At 42.9% G+C, this 25,664-nt stretch overlaps 1 protein-coding gene across 3 annotated transcripts in view; it reads left to right on the top strand.

Annotated features, from left to right (window-relative positions):
- PRLR (prolactin receptor) overlaps positions 1–25,664 on the top strand; it is a 155,182-nt gene that overhangs the window by 111,574 nt on the left and 17,944 nt on the right. For all 3 annotated transcript variants that reach the window (XM_040262313.1, XM_040262314.1, XM_040262315.1), the window contains 3 exons: positions 10,369–10,481; positions 13,249–13,381; positions 15,020–15,189. In XM_040262313.1, coding sequence (XP_040118247.1) covers positions 10,412–10,481; positions 13,249–13,381; positions 15,020–15,189 — 373 coding nt within the window. In that variant the 5' untranslated portion in view covers positions 10,369–10,411. The remainder of the gene's footprint in view (positions 1–10,368; positions 10,482–13,248; positions 13,382–15,019; positions 15,190–25,664) is intronic.

Here is a 25,664-nt window from a genome sequence, read left to right as displayed (position 1 = left end):
TTCAATGCAGTCCTTTTAGGAAAGTGCCCTTTCCGGGCCCAGAGGATGGAGGAGGATCCAATCCTATCTCCTAACCAGTATCTGCCTTCCCTAGTCCTTTGTGCTAGAACTGAGGCTTCATAAGGATCATCTAAATGTTTGTTTAAATGCCGGTTCTGGTACCAACTGGCAATCAGATAAATAATCCCTAGAGATCTCATGCAGAGTAGTGATTATAGATAACGGAGAAGGTAGTGGCACCCCACTCCGGTACTCTTGCCTGAAAAATCTCATGGATGGAGGAGCCTGGTGGGCTGCAGTCCATGGGGTCGCTAAGAGTCGGACACAACTGAGCGACTTCACTTTCACTTTTCACTTTCATGCATTGGAGAAGGAAATGGCAACCCACTCCAGTGGTCTTGCCTGGAGACTCCCAGGGACGGGGGAGCCTGGTGGGCTGCCGTCTATGGGGTCACACAGTCGTTCACAACTGAAGCGACTCAGCAGTAGCAGTATGTATTATAAAGTTCAGAGTTCCTAAGAGACTAGATTTTAATTGTTCCCGTCACAGGAAAGAAATGATTGGTTTGTGACTTGATAGAGGTTTTAGCTAACGCTGCACAATTATGTCATGCCCTACTAAGTCACTTCAGTCATTTCCAACTCTGCAACCCCGTGGACTGCAACCCGCCAGGCTCCTCTGACCTTGGGTTTTTCCAGGCAAGAGTACTGGAGTGGATTGCTGTGCCCTCCTCTAAAGAATCTTCCCAACTCAGGAATCAAACCCACGTCTCTTACTTCTTCTACCTTGGCAGGCAGGTTCTTTACCACTAGTGCCACCCAAGAAGTCTGCTACACAATTATATTCCAATACAACTTTTTAATTTACAAAAGTACCCCTTCCTAGGTCTCACCCTCCAAAAATGTCAACTCATTATACCTGGGATGAGCAGTGGTGCCCAGGAGAGACTCTGGAAGCATCCACTGCTTTTGAAGGACCAGCCCTAGATTCCAGTAGCACCCTGAATCAGAGCAGGGTTTGGGAAGGGGGTGTTGCCAAAAGAACCCTTTCCTAGAAAGAGAGATGCTTTAGATGGCTCAGAACCCGTGGTCCCAAAGTCCTCTGACCTATCCACCAAGCCATGGCCGGTTGGGTTCTGTGCACTGGAGCCTCTTGAAGGTAGGGTCCACTGCTCTTTTGCAGCCATCAGAAGTGAAAAGCTTAACAACCTCAGATCGTGGAGCCCAACTGCAGAGTTTCTTTCCCTCCATCCACTGCTTGCTGGCTGCATGACCTTAGACAACTCATGGAGCCTCTCTGGGCCCCAGGTCCTCATCTGTGAAAGTGCCTGGCATGTAGTGCATCCTACATGAGGGTTTGTCAATTTTATCACCATGCATTTCTGAGCACACTGGGGGCTTTTAAGATAAGGTTGGTGGTTTAAACCACTTACCCCCATGAGCTTCTGTTTCCTCACCTTTTACTTGAGAGCAGTGAAGTAGTGGTGGGAACAATAATAGCTTTCCTGACCACTGCACAGGATTATTCTAAGAATAAACTAAGATCGTGAGGTGAAAGTGCTTTAAAATCTATAGATCACCATGTAAATGTTTTGTCGTTTTGTCTTTGAGGTTGTTAATTTGAGGCAGGACTCCCAGTCTACTGACTGGGTTCCCATTTCTGCCATGCTGCCTGCACTGTGTGACGGTGGGCAGAGCCTCTCTGAGAGTTGGTTTCCTCTCCCATCCAGGGGAGCCTCCCAGCAGAGGCATAATATGTGTGAGGTGGCATTAGTGGTTCCTGGCCCTGACTTTATATTAAAATCATCTGGAGGGCTTTGTTAAAATGTCCACGTGCTGGTGGATCCAATTCTGAATTGATCAGAATTTCTTGGGACAAGATGTAGAAGTTGGTCCTTTTAATAAGCTCCCTTTGTTGTTCAGTTGCTAAGTCAAGTCTGACTCTGTGACTTCATGGACTGCAGCACACCAGGCTTCCCTGTCCTTAACCATCTGCTGGAGTTTTCTCAAATTCACATCCATTGAGTCAATGATGCCATCCAACCATCTCATCCTCTGTTGTCCACTTCTCCTTCTTCCCTCGGTCTCTCCCAGCATCAGGGTCTTTTCCAATGAGTCAGCTCTTCACATCAGGTAGCCAAAGTATCAGAGCTTCAGCTTCAGCATCAGTCCTTCCAATGAGTATTCAAGGTTGATTTCCTTTAGGATTGACAGGTTTGACCTCCTTGCAGTCTAAGGGACTCTCAAGAGTCTTCTGCAGCACCACAGTTCGAAAGCATCAATTCTTCGGTGCTCAGTCTTCTTTATGGTCCAACTCTCACATCCATAAATGGCTTCGTGGTTCTAATGTGAATCTAATGGCTCCCTACATTCTAATATGATTCCTGGATTGAAAACCACTGAAATCTGTGGAACAACTCTGTAAACTGCAAAACATAATGTACAATTTGTGGATTTTTTTATTGTTATTAGTTGATGATCTTGTGAGGAACTAGTTCCTCTGAAAGTTGGGCCAAAGGGCATTTTCCACCATCTGTCTGAAGACTGCACTGACTGGGAAGAATTGAAACTCACTCAGTTCGTGTTCTTGCCTTCAAGCCAAGGAGGCTAAATGAAAACAAGCCTCTCTCAAATCAAAGATCCTGCTGGGATGTTGGGGCCAGTGAGTGGTGTTGGTTTAATTGGATTTGGAAGCCATGCCACCAGCCATGGGGAAGCATTCAGTATTCTGTTTTATTAAAGTGACTCCTGTGCAAAGGCACATGTATCACCCTGTACATTTACCCAATCAGGTTAAGGGCCAGAAGGTCTTTCTATGTGCATCCCCAGATGTGATTCCAAACCTTAACTTGGCTCCAGTGGGCACAGTTGCAATCTCTGTCCATTGTCTGCCTCTTTCAGCAAATGGCCATGCCATGCCCCACACACCCCCTCTGCTTAGATGCCTCTTTACAGACAGAGTCTTAGAGATGTTCTGAGATTCACAAGAGAGGAGGGAGGGGGTGGCTGGAATCAGAGGTGGACATTTTTGACTAGTCTCTCTAATATTTCTAGTAACATCTACACCACCATGATATTCTAACTAAACTGCTGGGTTCAACTGGGATGGTCATTTTACATAGAAGTGATTCCCTTATGGAAGGTGCCAGATGTTCCCCACCAAAGGGTATCTCAAGACAAGGGATGAGATGGCCACCTGTTTGAGAAGCAATAAAATGGAAACTTGATCACTGCAGAGATTAAAAAATAATAACAATAATGGGTGACATATGAGCAAGAGTCTGGCTTGGAAAGCTCACAGACTAATGTGTAACTCTGATTTCTGGGCTATGGACTGATAAACTTCATTGCTGTTGGTACACATTTGCATTGAACCCAGGAAGAGCTGGAAGCTTCATATCCTCACACCCTTGGGCCAGGACTGCATCTCCAACATTCAATGTCTGCATTTAAGAGCAGCTGCCATGTGGTCCTGAAAACTTCTTCAGGTTCCCCTGTCAAAGACAGGATGCTAAATTCACTCCAAGTCCAGAGTTTGTTAATACTACCACAGGACCACTTCCTCTGTGTGCAAAATTTCCTCCTCTATCTTAGATTCTTGTTCTGGTTTTCCGACTTTAAGGCTTCAGTGATTCATTTATTCTACAGATATTAACTATTGATTTGGGCACATTTTACTTTCTTCAGTTCCAAAATTACTGCTGACAGTGCCTGCACCCATGAAATTAGAAGATACTTGCTCCTTGGAAGGAAAGCTATGAGGAACATAGACGACATATTAAAAAGCAAAGACATCACTTTGCTGATGAAGGTCCATATAGCCAAAGCTACGGTTTTTCCAGTAGTCATGTATGGATGTGAGGGTTGGACCATAAAGAACGCTTCAGTCCAGTTCAGTCTCTCAGTAGTGTCTGACTCTTTGCAACCCCATGAATCACAGCACACCAGGCTTCCCTGTCCATCACCAATTCCCGGAGTTCACTCAAACTCATGTCCATCAAGTTGGTGATGCCATTCAGCCATCTCATCCTCTTGTCCCCTTCTCCTCCTGCCCCCAATCCCTCCCAGCATCAGGGTCTTTTCCAGTGAGTCAACTCTTCACATGAGGTGGTCAAAGTATTGAAGTTTCAGCTTTAGCATCAGTCTTCCAATGAATACCCAGGACTGATCTCCTTTAGGATGGACTAGTTGGACCTCCTTGCAGTCCAAGGGATGCTCAAGAGTCTTCTCCAACACCACAGTTCAAAAGCATCAATTCTTTGGTGCTCAGCTTTCTTCACAGTCTAATTCTCACATCCATACATGACCACTGGAAAAACCATAGCCTTGACTAGATGGACCTTTGTTGACAAAGTAATGTCTCTGCTTTTTAATATGCTATCTAGGTTGGTCATAACTTTTCTTCCAAGGAGTAAGCGTCTTTTAATTTCATGGCTGCAGTCACCATCTGCAGTGATTTTGGAGCCCCCAAAAATAAAGTCTGACACTGTTTCCACTGTTTCCCCATCTATTTCCCATGAAGTGATCAGACCAGATGCCATGATCTTGGTTTTCTGAATGTTGAGCTTTAAGCCAACTTTTTCATTCTCCTCTTTCACTTTCATCAAGAGACTTTTTAGTTCCTCTTCACTCTCTGCCATAAAGGTGGTGTCATCTGCATATCTGAGGTTATTGATATTTCTTCTGGCAATCTTGATTCCAGCTTGTGCTTCTTGCAGCCCAGCATTTCTCATGATGTGCTCTGCATATAAGTTAAATAAGCAGGGTGACAATATACAGCCTTGACGTACTCCTTTTCCTATTTGGAACCAGTCTGTTGTTCCATGTCCAGTTCTAACTGTTGCTTCCTGACCTGCATATAGGTTTCTCAAGAAGAAATCATGTGGTCTGGTATTCCCATCTCTTTCAGAGTTTTCCACAGTTTATTGAGATCCAGACAGTCAAAGTCTTTGGCATAGTCTTAGCGCCAATAAATTGATGCTTTCAAGTTGTAGGGCTGGAGAAGACTCTTGAGAGTCCCTTGGACAGCAAGGAGATCACACCAGTCAATCCTAAAGAAAATCAACCCTGTATATTCATTAGAAGGACGGTTTTGAAGCTGAAGCTCCAATATTTTGGCTGCCTGATGCAGAGATGACTCACTGGAAAAGACCCTGATGCTGGGAAAGATTTAAGGTAGGAGGAGAAGGGGGCAACAGAGGATGAGATGGTTAGACAGCATCACTGACTCAATGGATGTGAATTGGAACAAACTCTGGGAGATAGTGAAGGACAGGGTAGCCTGGTGTGCTGCCATCAATCCATGGGGTTGCAGAGTCAGATACAACTTAGCAACAACAGCAGCAAGAACAGAGCTTGTATAATGGCCCTAATCTTGAGCCTGGTATGAAATAGCTAAACCCTCCTGCTGCTTGCTCCTCCCACCCTGAGCAGATTATCTCCTCTGTTTTCCAAACTAAATGTTGGCATTCGGTATTAGAAACAAAAGCCAGATTCCTAGAAATAAAAAAGTGCTGTGGGGTTCTCACTATGTTCTGTTAGCCTCAGGCCATCAAACAGGTAGAGCTGCAGGCAGATAAGAAGACCCAGAGTGTAGAGGACCTGACCCAGCAGACCCCAAAGGAAGCAACAAACTCAGTTCCTAACATTTCAGACCATGAATGGATGTATTTAAATTTTGTTGCAAGAAATGAGATGGTTTGCATACAAGACAGGCATTTGAAACTTAATTTGCATTTATAATCAAGATTTATGGCAGGTGGTATCCTAACCATTAAAGGTAGAGAACAAAAAGTTGGGAAGGAACATAAAGCAGGTATAAGGTATGTGGGTTTCCTCTGCCATCAGAATCTTGATAAGTCTTAGCAAAATTCCAAGTTTATCAAAAACTGGAAACCTCAAATGTCCATCAAGAGTAGAATGAGGAAATAAATTATGGTCTTTCTTTCAGTGTAATATGAAGATGAATGACGTGAACTAAAAATGAATTTTTAGTAAAACTCCATGTAACAACAAGGATGAATCATACAACAATGTGAAATGAAAGAAGCCAGACACACAGTCAAAATATGCATATTGTATGATTCTGTTTCTACAAAGTCCAAAAGTAAGCAGAACTCATCTTCAGTGTTAGAAGTCAGAAAACTGGTTCCTCTTGGAAAGGGTCGGGTAGAGACTGGGAGGAGGCACTGGGGGGATTTCTAGGATGCTATTAGTGTTCTGTTTCTTGACCTGGTTGTAACATAGACGTGTCCATCTTGTGATAATTCATTGAGCAGATTACTTGTGATTTATGCATTTCACATTTGTGACAGTCCTTCAAGAAATTCAAATCTTGGATGGGGCCCTGCTTGTCTGTGGTAATTAGGCTTGCAAGAGCTAAGTAGGTCCTCCGAACCCCTGCCCTCCATGCTAGGCCCATTTCTAGAGTCAGGGGAGCTCAGCCAAAAATCTGAGTAGAACATCAGAGCAACAGTGACAAATGAGGCAAGACAATGTGAGAACTGTGTTTGCCTCGGAACCACCTGACACCAGGTCTTGGGAACAAGTCCCACAAAAGTGTAGCACTGAGATTTCTGGCATTTGGATTGGTTCAGGGGCTGGATGAGCTAGAATATGCAGATAGAGTCTACCTAGGGTAGAGAGTGAAAGCTCAGGTCTGTTATTTTTAACTCTCAGGAGACCCTCCTCCCCGAGCCTTCTCTCCTATGAAATGCTTTCCCTGCTGTGGACAGTGGAATCTGCCCAAGCTATGGGACTATGGCTCTGATTTTGCATCAGGAAGAGTGGGTCTTGTTTCTCAGAAGAGCAAGTGGCCAGGGCAAAAATTGCCAGACTGGGGACTTCCCCGTTGGTCCAGTGGTTAAGAATCTGCCTTCCAATGCAGAGGATGAAGGTTCCATCACTGGTTAGGGAACTAAGATCCCCTGTGCTGCAGGGCAACTAAGCCCATGCACCCAAATAAATAAACATTAAGGAAAAAAAGCTGCCAGACTGCTTTCTCAAGTTTTGCCTTGTGTAGATGAGACTTGGCTTAAAGGGAAAGGTGAAGAAGGGGAGCTTTCCAGGCTTAGCACTGATGCACAGAATGAGAAGAAAGGGGAGGGTGGAGTTCTACCACAGTGGGACATGCACTGTGGCAATGGATATTAGGTAACGGGTGGAATATAAAGATAGTAGAATCTTTAAGGATTTGGAAGCAAGGAAGCCAAAGCAGTTTGTCATGGGCAAGGCATGAGGGTGCTGACTTGCTACAGACCTGCTTTTCGTTTTCATTCTTGAATTTTTAAACCACAGTCACACTCAGAGAGCTATTGAGGAATGAGGCCAAGATCATTGTCTTCTGGTGGCGGTATGAGGTTCACTCTTTGCTAGCTGAACTGCCAACATTTGGAGCCATTTACCACTATAACCATCACTGCAAGCAGTCTGTGGACACTCTGGATGTTCCAGCCCAAGTTGGAATGAATAATCTTGATCAAGATCCTGCTTGCAATGGGGAAGTGAACTCAAACCAAAAAGTTTTATTTAAGTTACTTACACTTTTTTTTTAATTTTTATTTTTACTTTATTTTACTTTACAATACTGTATTGGTTTTGCCATACATTGACATGAATCCACCACGGGTGTACATGAGTTCCCAAACATGAACCCCCCTCCCACCTCTCACCCCATATCATCTCTCTGGATCATCCCCGTGCATTCGTACACTTTTTCATTGAAGTATAGTTGGTTTACAAATGTGTTAGTTTCTGGTGTACAACAAAGTGATTCAGATTTTAGATCTGAATATAGTATCTGATCCAAACATTCAAATATTTTGGGAGGGGGGTTTCTCTTCCATTATAGGTTATTATAAGATATTGAATATAGTTCCCTGTACTGTATAATAGGACCTTGTTGTTTTTTATTTTATATATAGGAGTCTATATGTGTTTATCCCAAACTGTTAATTTATCCCTTCCCCACTCACTTTCCCCTTCGGTAACCGTAAGTTTGTTTTCTATGTCTGTGAGCCTATTTCTGTTCTGTAAATATGTTCACTTGTATCACTTTTTAGATTCCACATGTAAATAATATCATATGCTATTTGTCTTTCTCTGACTTACTTCACTTAGTATGATAATCTCTAGGTCCGTCCATGTGGCATTATTTCAGTCGTTTTTATGGCTGAGTATATTCCTTTGTGTATATATACCAGATCTTCTTTGTCTATTCATCTGTCCACGGACACTTAGATTGCTTGCTTGTCTTGTCTATTGAATATAGTGTTACAGTGACATTCGGGTATATGTATTTTAGGTAAATACCAAGGAATGAGATTGCTGAATCATATGGCAACTCTGTTTTTAGTATGAGACAAAATTTATCCCCAGCCGAGTGTTCACCAGTCATAAAAAAATGGTCCACGCACAGTGGGAGATGTGCCTAGTGCAGGAAGAGAGCACAGTAGGTGATCAGGGTAACATTCAGCATAGTACCCGTAGAAGTGGGCAGTTGGGATTATCTTTCTCTCTGAAGGTTTACTTACTCCAGCCCTGTGTTTGCCCTGCTGGAGAGTAAGATGCAGAGTAAATTGGGAATCATTACTGAAACACAGTAATGGGACCACAATGAGAGTGTCCAGTTCCCAGACACGGCGGTTTGAAGAAAGCAGAAAGTGCACATGGCTAGTCACCAGATTCCAGGATATCTTAGGAATAAAATGCTTCCTGAAAGCACTTTTATTGGAAAATGTTATTTAGGAGAGTTTCAAGTTTATTTCAGAACTTTTTCAGTGGGTAGCACACCCGTCCCCAGGCCAAGCTGAGATCACCAGATGTGCAGGACAGAGAATGCTTTCAGGCCTCAGTGGACCCAGTGAAACCAGATTAGGGAGAACAACAGTGTTTAAGATCCTCAGAGGCAGGCAAGGCCACTCTGCTGTCTCTCTGCTTCATAATTTCTCAACTTCTACCCTTTCTGCTGCTTTCTTTTTCCTGTTCCATTTTCCAGTTTCAAGCCCCAACATAAAACCCAGAACCTGTATTGTCACTGAGAATTCTATTTCTGAGTATGTCTCAAGGGGCATGATAGCAGGTGGAAAGAACTTCTAGAAGTTGTTTGTTAGGTGGTGTCTGGCTGGCAGATGGAGATCCACCCTCCGACCAGGAGGAGTTGGCAAAGCCTGGTCTTTTCAAGGCTCATCAAACAGCATTCACTATTTTCCAACATCCCTAGATGGGAAGCCTTGCTCTTGCATGCCCTTCCCCCAATTAAAAAAAAAATGTAAAATTTAAAAGGAAAATGTAAGTCATGGGCTTCTAAGAATTTATACTTACTTCATCAAATCTATTGTTTTCCAAGAGTTGTTTGGAGTTCAAAAAGGCTAATGAGTCTTTTCCAAATGTCTTTCAAAATCCTTTCTTCTTAAAAGGACATTTAGAGGCTTTGAAAATTGTTCCAAGGGTAAAAATAATATTAATAATAAAATTTTCAAAACTCTCAACCCCTGTAGGTTCAAACTTTGCTTAATTCTTCAAATGCAAAGGACTTTGAATTGTTACTGGGATTTGTCATTTCTTGCTTATGGGGTTTTTCCAAAGGGGTAAGAGTCATCACATGGAAGTCCACTAGAGTTCACTACATGGCTCACAGCCTTGCCCATGACCTGGGACACTTCCAGAGTCTTCTGAAGCAGAACCGTCAAGAGAGCCTTCCCCCTCTTTCTTGGTGGCATCCATGGGGCCAGGTGGGAGTTAAACTGAAAGCATCAACTTTTCAGCCTGCCTTATTTTTGGCTAGTAGATCAAAGTCCTCCCAGAACAGTTCTTTTGTAGGGCATACAATCTGTATCACATAAAACAGGTGATCTATTATTGGTTGCCTTCACTGGTGGCTCAGATGGTAAAGAATCCACCTGCAATGCAGGAGACAAGGTTCCAACCCTGGGTCAGGAAGATCCCCTGGAGAAGGGACTGGCTACCCACTCCAGTATTCTTGCCTGAGAAATCCCCTGAACAGAGGAGCCTGGCAAGCTACGGTCCATGGGGTTTAAAAGAGTCGGATACGACTGAGCAACTAACACTGTGGGGTGCAAAGAGAACAATTTTTCCTTAGGGTGTGTGCAAAGGAGCCCTTTGTGCTCAGCTGACCTTGAACGTTGTCTTCGGATGACCTCTGGTGGTGGAATTTTTCCCAGCATATGCACAGCTATGTTTCTGAGCCAAGCTATCCTTGTTACATTTTCCTACATTCCTTTCCTCCTGTTTTGTTCTTCACATGCAGCAAGGAGCAAGAATCAGTTGCAAACACTCAGATTAAAGAGGTGCATGTGCCTCACCAGACTTTTTGGTGTTTCAAAAAGTTGCCTGTGCCTTCTCTTTCAGTGAACCTCTGATATATTTCCTGTGGAAAGAGGAAGGCGCCACCATGAAGGAAAATGCAGCATCTAGAGTGCTTTTCATTTTGCTACTTTTTCTCTACGCCAGCCTTCTGAATGGTAAGTAAGAGACTGTCCTGTTCTCTTTCACTTCCTGGGTTATTTGTACAAGAGGAGGGGAGAATCCATCACAGTCCTTTTGCAGCACAGTTACAGGAAATGAAAATGTCCATGGCATTTGCTTCTCTTCAATTATTTACAATATTATGGGGATTAAAATGAAGGCAAAAATTAATGCAAAAGACTGGATGCAGTTAATGTCACCATGCTCTGACTTCCATCCTCATTCTGGGAGTGCAGAGAAACAACCATGCCAGGGACATATCACAATTTCAGTCCAGGTTTTGTCCCTCAAGGCTGTGCAACCTTGAGCCAGTTAACTTAGTTCTCTGGATTTAGACACTTTCAAAGTGAGGATAATGATGTTTCCTCCACCTCAGATGAAAAGTTGTGTGAGAAAAATCTTTGAAAACCTGTTAAGAGATCTAAGGGGATTGCTGTTACATGGTGGAAAACAGGAACACTCAACTCTGCTATGTGGGAAATGAAATTCACAACTAGACTAGCACATGCGAGCCTGTGTGTGTACATATCAGTGTGTCTACCCCAGTCTATATGTAAGTGTGTATACTTGTGTATATCTCTGTATCTACTAGCTTCCCTGTATGTACCTGATTGAAAATGCTCCTCTGTGTGTACCTATATGCATATCCATTTGTGGGTGCATATTTCTGCATATGTATCTATGTGGGGACCAGTTATCTACTTCTGTAAGTATGCAGCTGTGTATATTGTTCCTCTGTGATCTGTGGGTGTGTTTCTGACATGAGCTCTTCTGTCTGAGCATGTCTGTGTTGGGGGTGGGGCGTACCTCTGTGGTTGTCCCTGTGTTTGTGTGCATTTTACAGGGAAAGTGAGACCGTCCATCCACTGTAACCATCTCTTCTAAAGTGGGTGAAAGAAACATTTGACTAATTACAGTTTCACAGCTTTACCTTCCTCTCTTGAGTTTTCTCGAGGTACTGTTAATAACCAATGAAATGTGAGAGAGAGAAGCTTTCAGAAAGAGAAAAAGGAATGTGGAGATTGGTACAATCCATATGGAAACTTTAAGTATTCAACTAAGCCCCAAATAATCAACAGTTGCCTTAATTGGCTTCTAAATATGCTCATTATTGAGCTGTAAACTTTGTGTGTTTTTAAAATATAAGTTTTCCTTCCACCTCACACACTCCTCCCTAGCCACAAGAAAAATCAAACAAAAAATCACTTCACCCTGTGAAATTGTCCTGAAGAAATATTCCCTAGAGGTCAAGCAACGTTCCAAAATGGGCAGAGCTAAGCCCAGACTGGCTGGCATGAACGGTTTTCAGGGGATCTAGGAGCTGGCTGGGCTCCAGCTGACTCAGCCCAGGGACCTTGGCCCAGCCTTGTATCCCATCATCCCATTCCATTCAGTTCTTTCTGGCCAGTTTTGCCTAGCGCCCTCCTTCCCACCCATGTCCTCCTCTGAACTCGTTCTTCCTGATGCTGCTTTGCTAGCAGTTATAGCTCAGAAGCCAGCCTGAGGGATGAAGGACCAAGGTGGTGAAAAACAGACAAGCCCCCAAGGTTCAAGGATCGCCTCCTGGAAGCGCCCCTGTCTGCTCTGGATTTCCTGAATGAAACACCACCTGGGGTTACATGGCTGGGGATAGGGGGACTCTTTCCCTCCCTGGACCTGACAGATAAGGAACAGAAGAGGGTGCCAGCTCACCAAAAGCTTCGGTGGCTAGGCAACTCTAAAACTCCATCCACATTGGGTTTTCCACATCACCTCTTTCAGCCCCACTAGCTTCAGGCTGGGACTAGATAATGATGGTAGCTCCTAACCAGAACAGCTACCCACTCAGCCGTCTCTAGGAGCTCCCATGCCTCCTACCCCCAAAAGAGCCAAGAATTACAAAAGAACCCTTTGCCCTCTCACCACATAAAGACCCAGGGAGAGAGGGGAAAATATATACAAAAAAGGGACTGAAAACCCAGCTTCAGAAGTGGAGACAGGGAGGATGGGAGCTACACTGTGAGACTGAATCATAGGTCAAAGCTGAACAGAATCAAGGAAGAGTGAAACAGAAAAGGAAGGGATGGAGAAGATGGGGGGAGAAGCAGCTAGAGGTGGGGCACGGGTGACACAGTGAAAGAGCAAAAGAGCAGAGAATTGGGTTCACTATGTGGGAGTGGCAGAAAGATGGGGGTCAGTGAGCAGAAGGGAGAGGTCCAGGGAACATCGGATCAGCAAATGATCACAGGATGCTTGTGTCTGAAGGCGAATTCTTTTTAAATGATCACCCTGGTGCTGTGGACACATATCTGCTCCACATTCACCTTGGGATTCTGGAAGGGCCATATCCTGCTCAATCCATGTGTACCCCTTGCACCCTTGCTGCTCAGCATTGGTGAAATGTTACAGTTAGTCACCGATCCTGGGTTGCTGGTATCTCCATCTTGCAGTATGCACACACACACTCACATACACACACACCCACATACACACACACCCCATCACAAAGCTCTCTCTCTCTGAATCCTGCCAACTTCAGGGCAGCCCACAGAAGAATGTTGCAGGATGCTGACATCTTGGCACTTCTGAGTCCTACCTCCCATCCCTTGGCCTACTCTCCCTGAGACCTCATCACTGGCCTGGCCCCATCTACCTGCTTCTGTCACCAAAAGAATGGTCAAAGATTTGAACAGACCTTAACGTTGACTCCAGTACCTTCTGGCAACAGAATGGTCACAGAGTTGAATGGACCTTAATATTGACTCCGGTGCCTTCTTTTTCTAGGACAGTCACCTCCTGAAAAACCCGAGCTCATTAAATGTCGGTCTCCTGGAAAGGAAACGTTCACCTGCTGGTGGGAGCCCGGGGCAGATGGAGGACTTCCTACCAATTACACGCTGACTTACCATAGGGAAGGGTAAAATGTTCTCTTCTCTCCTAGCAAAACAAACCCCACATGGGTATCCTCGCCCTCCAGGCCATAGGACCACTGATCCTGGGTTAATTTCCATGCTTCCCTGAATGGACACTGATAACCTCCCACTACTGGGGGCAGGGACTCTAACGTCCACGTCCACATCCTCCTCCTGATGTCCCAGCTGGGCTCCCTCATGTCCATAAACTCCACCACCAATGAGGTGACACCAATCCATCCGTGTTACCGTTGCCTGTCGTAAGCTTGAGTTGTACCCCAAAGTCACATATAAGTGTTTCCCAAGTTAACTTTGGGTACTTATCTATCAACCTTGTGCCAGTTGTCTTTTTTTTTTATAATCATTGCTTTTGCAATCCAAGAGTATTATTATGTAATCCTTGACAACTGTGGTACATTAGCTGTTTGAACTTGTTTCACATGCAAGAAAATAACAAGCCCTACAAGGAAAGGAAGATGAGGTTTTTCCTTAGGAAATCCATGGACCCATGATCTCCCAGATTGGGTATTGGGAGCTAAAAAATTGCAGTGCAAACTCAACAGGGCCATCTCTGGGCAAGGAGTTCATCACAGTTACAGTGAGACCCTCCTGGAAATCCAGGGATGGCTGTATATCCTTCCCAGTGAAGAAAACATGTACTTAAGGAACAGCTGGCCTGCCTCCCAGGGACTGCACTTAGTGGTACACAAAGCTAACATCCTCTGTGAGACCCAAAGAGGTGTCGGACACAGCCCCCAGGATCTCAAAGCGGCAGCGTGGTGAAACAAGCCTGCTCACCTGTGTGACAAGTCTTGCGTGGAGCCCCCAGCTCTAAACGTGAGCAGCCTGAGGAGGCTCTGGGACCTGAAGTACCTCCTTTCAGAGTCACTCTCCTCTGTGGCTACCTGAGTGTAATTGGAAATATACTGCAGTTTGTATCCCTTCAGCTTTTTTAGTCACATGTAATTCGACACATTTGTGTAATAACTGCTGCCTTGGGCATGCCTGCCTCCACCCCACCCTGGTTTGTATGATGCAAGAGAAAGTCCTGAGATGACCCGATGGTAATTTCCTGAGGATGGTGGTACCTTGGCCATGGAAAAAAGTGTATATTGGCAGGGGGCATATAGTACAAAGTCCACAACAATCTGTAGACAGGAAGGGTTGGTGAGAAACAGAGTCACTGGGGCTCTGACGTGACTCCTCCACCCCTTCTCCGGCACTTCTTCCCTGAGTCACTCCTCGCTGACATGGACAGGGCCGAGAAGCTTGGGGAGCCCTTCTCCAGCTCTGTTTTTTGCTTGTCCCTCCAAATTCAGTTATATTGACATACTAGGCTCTTTATACCACTTAAAAAAAAAAAACTAGACTCTTTATACCACCTTCTTGGTGGTGATAGTTTGATTGCTAAGTTATGTCTGACGCTTGCGACCCCATAGACTATAACCCACCAGGCTCCTCTGTCCATGGGATTCTCCAGGCAAGAATACTGGAGTGGGTTGCCATTTCCTTCTCCAGGGGATCTTCCTGACCCAGGGATCGAGCCCATGTCTCCTGTATTGCAGGCAGATTCTTTACCACTGAGCCAGCGAGGAAGCTCCATACCACTTTCTTACTGACTCCTAATATGTTACTTGTTGCAGAGAAACACTCATCCATGAATGTCCAGACTACAAAACCGGGGGCCCCAACTCCTGCTACTTTAGCAAGAAGTACACCTCCTTATGGAAGGTATATATCATCACAGTCAACGCCATCAACCAGATGGGAATCAGTTCTTCAGACCCACTTTATGTGGACGTCACGTACATAGGTAAGGGGAAGCATGACAGGTGAAGAATGTGTTAATTTGATATGAATCTACCGAGAGTTAAACTCAGTTTGAGTCTCCTTGTCTTAGGGATGGATCCCCAAAGGGAAAGATGAAAAAATTCACAATATCCTCACCAACTGAGTGTTTTAAACCCATTTGTATTCCTGACAGTAAGACAGTAAAGATCCTTGTGCCTTCCCTTGACCCTTCTTCCCACTCTCTCGCACCCAACAGCAATGTTCTATTTAGCTTCCCTTGTCAGTCCTTCTCTCCATCCCATCCCCTGCAACCAATGTCCCCTTCCCCCTTGGCAAGCTGGGGTCTCCTTTCTGAGATTTCTCTCCCTGAAACACACTGCTTCGTGGAGTAGCAACTCTTAGAAGACATTCATCTGCTTCTCCACCCACAGGAATTTCTCCAGCTGCTTTGCCCCAAATTCAGTTCTCAATATGCATATGTTCCTCAGCAACTGGAGTATTCTTCTCAAAATAAACTACTTGGGGAGTAAATAGTGCTACTTGAACAGAAGGCTGAAGTGCAAGATCACAACCATGAGGTTTGGAGAACTCATGAGTAAAGTAAAACAAAAATCTGTCTAAGAGCTGCTTCTTGCTTTGCATGATCAACACTGAGCTTCAGGGCGATGAGGCATAACTGCAGTGGCCTCTGTGGTTTGGTTGTTGTTGTTCAGTCTCTCAGTCATGTCCGACTCTTTGTGACCCCACGGACTGTATCACACCAGGCTTCCCTGTCCTTCACTATCTCCTGGAGTTTGCTCAAACTCATGTCCATTGAGTCGGTGATGCCATCCAACCATCTCATCATCTGTTGCCCACTTCTGCTCCTGTCCTCAGTCTCTCCCACATCGGGATCTTTTCCAATGAGTTGGCTCTTCACATCGGGTGGCCAAAGTATTGGAGCTTCAGCTTCAGCATCAGTCCTTCCAGTGAATATTCAGGGTTGATTTCCTTTAGGATTGACTGATTTGATCTCCTGGCAGTCCAAGGGACTCTTAACAGTCTTCTCTAGTACCAAAGGTCAAAGGCATCAATTCTTCGGCTTTTGGTTGAGTAGCAATGACAAAGGGAATCTTAGGACAAGAGATGGCTTGGCCAGGACTGGATTCAGCCTTCCTATTAGGTTGCCTAAGGAGTAGCTAATTAGGTTCAAGGTCACTGAAGTCTTCCTGACTTACCTAGCACCAACAGACAAAGAAAATCAGGCTAAGGCTCTCAAGTATTGGGCTATATATCATCCTATTGGCATGTTGTCAGTGGTTGATCCTTAAAAACTAGAAAAGCTTCTAACATCAGCTAGTACGCATTTCAATACTATCTCTTTCCTCCCATCCAGCAAGTGATTACAGTGAGCCTGGGGGTGGAAATAGAATTTAATCTTAGCTTAAGAAAATCAAAAAGTAACAACCACTTACAAACAGGAATAAAATTAATTCCATTCATATAAATAGACTTAAGACATGAAGCCTATAAAATGCTAAATGCCAAATAATTCCATTTCCATAGGCTCTTTCTTATTTATTTATTGGAGTGTAATTGCTTTACAGGGAGAAGGCAATGGCACCCCACTCTAGTACTCTTGCCTGGAAAATCCCATGCTTTACAGCAGTGTGCTAGTTTCTGCTGAGTGAATCAGCAATAATTATACATGTATCTCCAGCATCTTGAGCCTCCTCCCACCCCCACCCCACCTCTCTGCATCATCACTGAGCACCGAGCCAAGCTCTCCCACTGGCTGTGTTTTACACATGGTGGTGTGTATGTCAGTGCAACTCTCTCAATTTGTTCCACCCTCTCCTTACCCCGCTGTGTTCACAAGTCCATTCTCTATGTCTGCGTCCCTATTCCTGCCCTGAAAAGAGGTTCACCAGCACCATTTTTCTAGATTCCATATATTTGCTTTGCTTTGCTCTACAGATTCTAGATTCACCCACATCACTACGAGTGATGCAATTTCATTCCTTTTCATGGCTGAGTAATATCCCATTGTAAATATGTATAACCTCTTTATCCATTCATCTGTTGATGAACATTTATGTTGCTTCCATGTCCTGGCTGCAGTGAACCTTGGAGTACATGTACCTTTTTGAATTATGGTTTTCTCAGGGTATATGCCTGGTAGTGGACTTGCTCAGTCATACACTAGCTCTATTTTTAGTTTTTTTCACAGGCTCTTTTAAAAATTGCCTTGCCATCAAATATATTTAATATTTGAGGTCAAATCAGTGAGCAAAAGAAGTTCTGTAATGTACTGAGGAAACTGCTATGAGGAAATTTGCATGCATGCTCAGTCATGTCTGACTCTTTGTGACTCCGTGAACTGCAAAACACCAGGTTTCCTTCACTGTCTCCCAGAGTTTGCTCAAACTCATATCCATTGAGTAGGTGATGCCATTCAACCTTCTCATTTTCTGTCACCCGCTTCTCTTCCTGCCCTCAATCTTTCCCAGTATCAAGGTCTTCCAATTAGTCTGCTGTTTGCATCAGGTGGCTACAGTATTGGAGATTCAGCTTAACATCAGTCTTCCAATAAATTTGTTGTTGTTCAGTTGCTCAGTAGTGTCCAATTCTTTGCAACCCCATGAACTGTAGCCTGCCCGGCTTCTCTGTCCTTCACCATCGGCTGGAGCTTGATCAAACTCTTCTCCATTGAGTCCATGATGTCATCTAACCATCTCGTCCCCTTCTCCTCCTGCCTTCAGTCTTTCCCAGCATCAGGGTCTTTTCCAGTGAGTCAGTTCTTCTCATCACATAGCCAAAGAATTAGAGCTTCAGCTTCAACATTATCCTCCCAATGAATATTCAGGATTGATTTCCTTTAGAATTGATTGATTTGATCTTCTTGCAGTCCAAGGGACTCTCAAGAATCTTCTCCAAAAAGATTCAAAAGCATCAATTCAGAAGTTCAAAAGCATCGATTCTTAGGCGCTCAGCCTTTTTATGGTCCAGCACTCACATCCACACATGACTACTAGAAAAACTTTTTCCACTGCTGTGGCCACTGCTGAGTTTTCCCAGTTTGCTGGCATATTGAGTGCAGCACTTTCACAGCATCATCTTCCAGGATTTGAAATAGCTCAACTGGAATTCCATCACCTCCACTAACTTTGTTTGTAGGGATGCTTCCTAAGGCCCACTTGACTTCACATTCCAGGATGTCTGGCTCTAGGTGAGTGTTCACACAGTCATGGTTATCTGAGTCTTTAAGATCTTTCACATCTCTCCTTGCTATTCTTTGGAACTCTGCATTCAGATGGGTTCAGTTCAGTTCAGTCACTCAGTCGTGTCTGATTCTTTGTGACCCCATGGACTGCAACATGCCAGACCTCCCTGTCCATCACCAACTCCCAAAGTTTACTCAAACTCATGTCCGTTGAGTTCATGATGCCATCCAACCATCTCATCCTCTGTCATCCCCTTCTCCTCCTGCCTTCAATCTTTCTCAACATCAGGGTCAGATGAGTATATCTTTCCTTTTCTCCTTTGCCTTTCACTTCTCATCTCTTCTTTTCTCAACTATTTGTAAGGCCTCCTCAGACAACCATTTTGCGTTTTTACCTTTCTTTTTCTTGGGGATGGTTTTGATCACCGCCTCCTGTACAGTGTTACAAATCTCTGTCCATAGTTCTTCAGGCTCTTCATCTATCAGAGCTAATCCTTGAATCTATTTCTCACTTCCACTGTTAAATTATAAAGGATTTTATTTAGGACATACCTGAATGGCCTAGTGATTTTCCCTACTTTCTTCAATTTAAGTCTGAATTTTGTAATGAGTTCATGATCTGAGCCACAGTCAGCTCCCGGTCTTGTTTTGCTGACTGTATAGAGCTTATCCATCTTCAGCTGCAAAGAATAGAATCAACCTGATTTTGGTGTTGACCATCTGGTGATGCCCATGTCTAGAGTCTTCTCCTGTGTTGTTGGAAGAGGATGTTTGCTATAACGAGTGTGTTCTCTTGACAAAACTCTGTTAGCCTTTGCCCTGCTTCATTCCGCATTCCAAGCCCAAACTTGCCTGTTATTCCAGGTATTTCTTGACTTCCTACTTTTGCATTCCAGTCTCCTATGATGAAAAGGACATCTTTTGAGGATGTTAGTTCTGGAAGCTCTTGTAGGTCTTCATAGAGCCATTTAACTTCAGCTTCTTTGGCATTAGTATTTGGGGCATAGACTTGGATTACTGTGATATTGAATGGTTTGCCTCAGAAACGAAGAGAGATCATTCTGTCATTTTTGAGATTGCATCCAAGTACTGCATTTCAGACTCTTTTGTTGACTATGAGGTTTACTCCATTTCTTCTAAGAGATTCTTACCCACAGTAGTAGATATAATGGTCATTTGAATTAAATTCACCCATTCCAATCCATTTTAGTTCACTGATTATTAAAATGTTGATGTTCACACTTGCCATCTTCTCTTTGACCAGTTCCAATTTACTTTGATTCATGGGCCTAACACTCCAGGTTCCTATGCAATATTTCTCTTCACGGCATCAGACTTTACTTTCATCACCAGACACATCCACAGCTAGTCACTGTTTCCACTTTGGCTCAGCCTCTTCATTCCTTCTGGAGCTATTTCTCTGCTCTTCTCCAGTAGCATATTGGGCACCTAGCAACCTGGGGAGTTTGTCTTTCAGTATCATGTCTTTTTGCCTTTTCACACTCTTCATGGGAATAGTAAGGGTTGATTTCCCTTAGGATTGACTAATTTGATCTCTGTACTACCCAAGGGAATCTCAAGAGTCTTCTTCAGAACCACAGTTCAAAAGCATCAGTTCTTCAGCCCTCAGCCTTCTTCTCACATCCACACATGACTACTAGAAAAACCATAGCTTTGACTGTAAGGACCTCTGTTGGCAAAGTAATGCCTCTGCTTTTTAATATGCTGTCTAATTTGGCATAGCTTGTCTTCCAAGGAGCAAGTGTCTTTTAATTTCATGGCTGAAGTCACCATCTGCAGTGATTTTGGAGCCCAAGAAAATAAAGCCTCTCACTGTTTCCATTGTTCCCCATCTATTTGCCATGAAGTGATGGGACCAGATGCCTTGATCTTCATTTTTTGAATGTTGAGTTTTAAGCCAGCTTTTCCACTCTCCTCTTTCACCTTCATCAAGAGGCTCTTTAGTTCCTCTTCACTTTCTGCCATTAGGATAGTGTCATCTACATATTTGAGGTTATTGATTTTTCTCCCAGCAATCTTGATTCCAGCTGAAGCTTGATCCAGCCCAGCATTTCACATAATGTGTTCATTTGAAAAGACCCTGATGCTGGGAAAGATTTAGGGCAGGAGGAGAAGGGGACAACAGAGGATGAGATGGTTGGATGGCATCACTAACTCAATGGACATGAGTTTGAGTAAACTCTGGGAATTGGTGATGGACAGGGAGGCCTGGCATGCTGTGGTTCATGGGGTCTCAAAGAGTCAGACACAACTGAGCGACTGAACTGAACTCTACATTTAAGTTAAATAAGCAAGGTGACAATATACAGCCTTGACGTACTCCTTTCCTAATTTGGAATCAGTCTGTTGTTCCATGTTCTAACTGTTGCTTCTTGACCTGCATACAGGTTTCTCAGGAGGCAGATAAAATTTTCTGGTATTCCCATCATTTAAGAATTTTCCACAGTTTGTTGTGATTCACATGGTCAAAGGCTTTAGCATAGTCAGTGAAGCAGAAGTAGATCTTTTCAAAATTACTAAAGAAGTGTTCTTAGAATTCTCATTAACCCTGCTGCTTACAGTATTGGTGAGGGGCCAAAGAAGTTCATTGACAACTTACATTTAACCGCAGTAAAGTCTATAAGCTTGAACCTCATCAAGTGATAACCTGCAGTACAGAATATTGGTACATATCTCAGAAATATTTAAGTCTGCTGAAAACACTTGAAAGCAATGTTTCTCAACTGGGTGCTCTTTTGCCTCGCACAGGATTTTTGGCAATAACAGGAAATATTTTTGATTGTTGCAACACAGAGAGGGAAGATATCTAATGGAGGAGAACCCAGGGATAATGTTAACATCCTACAGTGTTCAGAACAGCCCCCACCACAAAGAATTTTCTTGTCCAAAATACACATAATGCTGAGGTTGAGAAAGTTTGCTTTCAAGGATTCATCTTGAACATTTTACTTGCACTTTTATACAAAGATGTTTTGATCAGAGGCATTTCTCAGTCTTGTGTTCAGCTTAAAACTTATAATAACTGATGTTTATTTAGTAAATCCATATAAAACCAATCTTTCTTAGGTATTTCCTTAGTAATCTACAAGGATTAGGATTAGTGGCAAATTTTCTCAAGTTCTTTTTTTAGACAGGTTACAATGCCAAGTCCACTAGAGTTACAGTCACTCTTCTCTCACCTGGAATTGAGATTGATTTGAGGAGGTAAAAACGAATGGAGAAAATGTGACTGGCCAGCAAGACTGAAATTAGGGTAAGGCAAACCAGCACCCTAGGCCCATCACTCTTTTAAATTAATCTTAGTCAAGTATAGTTGATTTAGAATGTTGTGTTCATTTCTGCTGTACAACAAAGTGATTCAGGGTGCTGGTCTGCCTTACTGTAATTTCAGTCTTGATGGCCAGTTTTTTATATATATATAAAAAACAGTGTGTGTATATATATATATATACACACACTGTTTTCTAATATTCCTTTCCATTATAGTTTGTCACAGGATATTGTATGTAGTTCCATGTGCTATACGCTAGGACCTTTCCGCTTACCCATTCAATATGTTTGCATCTGCTCACCCCAAACTCCCAATGCATCCATCCCTCATTCTTCTTTCCCCTTGCCAACCACAAGTCTGTTCTCCATGTCTATGATTCTGTTTCGTAGATAAGTTCACCTGTGTCGTATTTTAGATTCCACATACAAGTGATATCAAATGGTGTTTGTCTTTCTAACTTAGTTCAGTTAGTATGATAATCTTTAGGTCCATTCATGTTGCTACAAATGGCATTATTTCATTCTTTTTTAATGGGTGAGTAGTATTCCATTGAGTGTGTGTGTGTATGTGTGTGTTTATGCTGTGCTTAGTCGCTCAGTCATGTCCAACTCTTTGCAACCCCCTGGACTATACCCACCAGCTCCTCTGTCCATGGGATTCTCCAGGCAACAATGCTGGAGTGGGTTGCCATTTACTTCTCTCTCTATATATATATATGTGTGTGTGTGTGTGTGTGTATTTACATAAATTTATACATATTTATTTTGCATTTATTTATATTTTATATAAATTTATATCTTTATATAATATATATGTATATAAATTTATACATATATAATCACATCTTCTTTATCCATTTATCTGTCAATGGACATTTAGGTTGTTTTTATGTCTTGGCTATTGTGAATACTGCTGCTATGAATATAGAAGTGTATGTATCTTTTTGAATTATAGTTTTATGTGGATATATGCCCAGAGTAGAATTGCCAAATCATATGACAATTCTATTTTTAGATTTTTGAGGCACCTCCATGCTGTTTTCTATAGTGACTTAAACCAACTTACATTCCCACCAACAGTGTAGGAGGGTTCCCTTTTTGCCATACTCTCTCCAGCATTTGTTATTGATAGATTTTTTTTTTTTTTACTTTACAATTCTGTATTGGTTTTCCATACATTGACATGAATCCACTACAGGTAATTATGGCCATTCTGACTGGTGTGAGGTGATACCTCATTGTAGTTTGATTTGCATTTCTCTAATAGTTACTGATGTTGAGCATCTTTTCATGTGCATCTTGGTCATCTGTATGTCTTCTTCAGAGAAATGTCTATTTAGGTCTTTGCCCATTTTTTCAATTTTTTTTGTTGTTGTTTTTGTTTTTCTTCTTAAGTTGTATTAGTTGTTTGTATATGATAGAAATTAAGCCCTTGTTGGTTACACCATTTGCAAATATTTTCTCCCATTCTGTAGGTTGTCTTTTCATTTTGTTTATGGTACCCTTTGCTTTGCAAAAGCTTATAAGTTTGATTAGGTCCCATTTGTTTACTTTTGCTTTTATTTTTATTTTCTTCATACACACTAGTGGTAAAGAACCCACCTGCCAATGCAGGTTAAACGTAAGAGACTCGGGTTGAATCCCTGGGTCAGGAAGATCCCCTGAAGGAGGGCATGACAACACACTCCAGTATTCGTACCAAGAGAATTCAAAGGACAGAGAAGCCTGGAGGGCTGCAGTCCATAGTGTCTCACAGAGTTGGACACAACTAAAGCAGCTTAGCATGCACGCATGGAGACTGACCTAAGAAAGCTTTGATATGATTTACATCAGAGAATATTTTGCCTATGTTCTCTTCTAAGAGTTTTATGGTGTCTGTCTTATATTTAAGTCTATAAGCCATTTTGAGTTTATTTTTGTGTATGATGCAAGGGAGTGTTCTAACTTCATTGATTTACACGCTGCTGTACAGTTTTTCAGAATGTGGTCCACTGGAGAAGGGAATGGCAAACCACTTCAGTATTCTTGCCTTGAGAACCCCATGAACACTATGAAAAGGCAAAATGATAGGACACTGAAAGAGGAATTCCCCAGGTCAGTAGGTGCCCAATATGCTACTGGAGATCAGTGGAGAAATAACTCCAGAAAGAATGCAGGGATGGAGCCAAAGCAAAAACAATACCCAGCTGTGGATGTGACTGGAGATAGAAGCAAATTCCAATGCTGTAAAGAACAATATTGCATAGGAACCTGGAATGTCAGGTCCATGAATCAAGGCAAATTGGCAGTGGTCAAACAAGAGATGGCAAGAGTGAACGTCGACATTCTAGGAATCAGTGAACTATAATGGACTGGAATGGGTGAATTTAACTCAGATGACTATTATATCTACTACTGTGGGCAGGAATCCCTCAGAAGAAATGGAGTAGCCATCATGGTCAACAAAAGAGTCTGAAATGCAGTACTTGGATGCAATCTCAAAATGAAAGAATGATCTCTATTCGTTTCCAAGGTAAACCATTTAATATCACGGTAATCCAAGTCTATGCCCCAACCAGTAACGCTGAAGGAGCTGAAGTTGAATGGTTCTATGAAGACCTACAAGGCCTTTCAGAACTAACACCCCAAAAGATGTCCTTTTCATTATAGGGGACTGGAATGCAAAAGTAGGAAGTCAAGAAACACCTGGAGTAACAGGCAAATTTGGCCTTGGAATGCGGAATGAAGCAGGGCAAAGGCTAATAGAGTTTTACCAAGAAAATGCCCTGGTTATAGCAAACACCCTCTTCCAACAACACAAGAGAAGACTCTGCACGTGGACATCACCAGATGATCAACACCTAAATCAGATTGATTATATTCTTTGCAGCCAAAGATGGAGAAGCTCTATACAGTCAACAAAAAAAGACCAGGAGCTGACTGTGGCTCAGATCATGAACTCCTTATTACCCAATTCAGACTCAAATTGAAGAAAGTAGGGAAAACCACTAGACCATTCAGGTATGACCTAAATCAAATCCCTTATGATTATACAGTGGAAGTGAGAAATAGATTTAAGGGCCTAGATCTGACAGAGTGGCTGATGAACTATGGAATGAGGTTCGTGAAATTGTACAAGAGACAGGGATCAAGACCATCCCATGGAAAAGAAATGCAAAAAAGCAAAATGGCTGACTGGGGAGGCCTTACAAATAGCTCTGAAAAGAAGAGATGTCAAAAACAAAGGAGAAAAGGAAAGATATAAGCATCTGAATGCAGAGTTCCAAAGAATAGCAAGAAGAGTTAAGAAAGCTTTCTTCAGCAATCAATGCAAAGAAATAGAGGAAAAGAACAGAATGGGAAAGACTAGAAATCTCTTCAAGAAAATTAGAGATACCAAGGGAACATTTCATGCAAAGATGGGCTCGATAAAGGACAGAAATGGTATGGACCTAACAGAAGCAGAAGATATTAAGAAGAGGTGGCAAGAATACAAAGAAGAACTGTACAAAAAAGATCTTCATCTTCATTATCTTCAGGATAATCACGATGGTGTGATCACTCATCTAGAGCCAGACATCCTGGAATGTGAAGTCAAGTGGGCCTTAGAAAGCATCACTACGAACAAAGCTAGTGGAGGTGATGGAATTCCAGTGGAGCAATTACAAATCCTGAAAGGTGATGCTGTGAAAGTGCTGTGCTCAATATGCCAGCAAATTTGGAAAACTCAGCAGTGGCCACAGAAAACTCAGCAGTGGCCACAGGACTGGAAAAGGTCAGTTTTCGTTCTAATCCCAAAGAAAGGCAATGCCAAAGAATGCTCAAACTACCACACAATTGCACTCATCTCACATGCTAGTAAAGTAATGCTCAAAATTCTCCAAGCCAAGCTTCAGCAATACATGAACCATGAACTTCCTGATGTTCAAGATGGTTTTAGAAAAGGCAGAGGAACCAGAGATCAAATTGCCAACATCCGCTGATCATGGAAAAAGCAAAAGAGTTCCAGAAAAACATCTATTTCT

The sequence above is a fragment of the Oryx dammah genome, unplaced genomic scaffold (genome assembly GCF_014754425.2).
Source record: "Oryx dammah isolate SB20612 unplaced genomic scaffold, SCBI_Odam_1.1 HiC_scaffold_20, whole genome shotgun sequence".
Taxonomy (NCBI): Eukaryota; Metazoa; Chordata; class Mammalia; order Artiodactyla; family Bovidae; genus Oryx; species Oryx dammah.
Note: the sequence above shows the minus strand (reverse complement) of the source record. Positions and strands in the feature narration are given on the sequence as shown.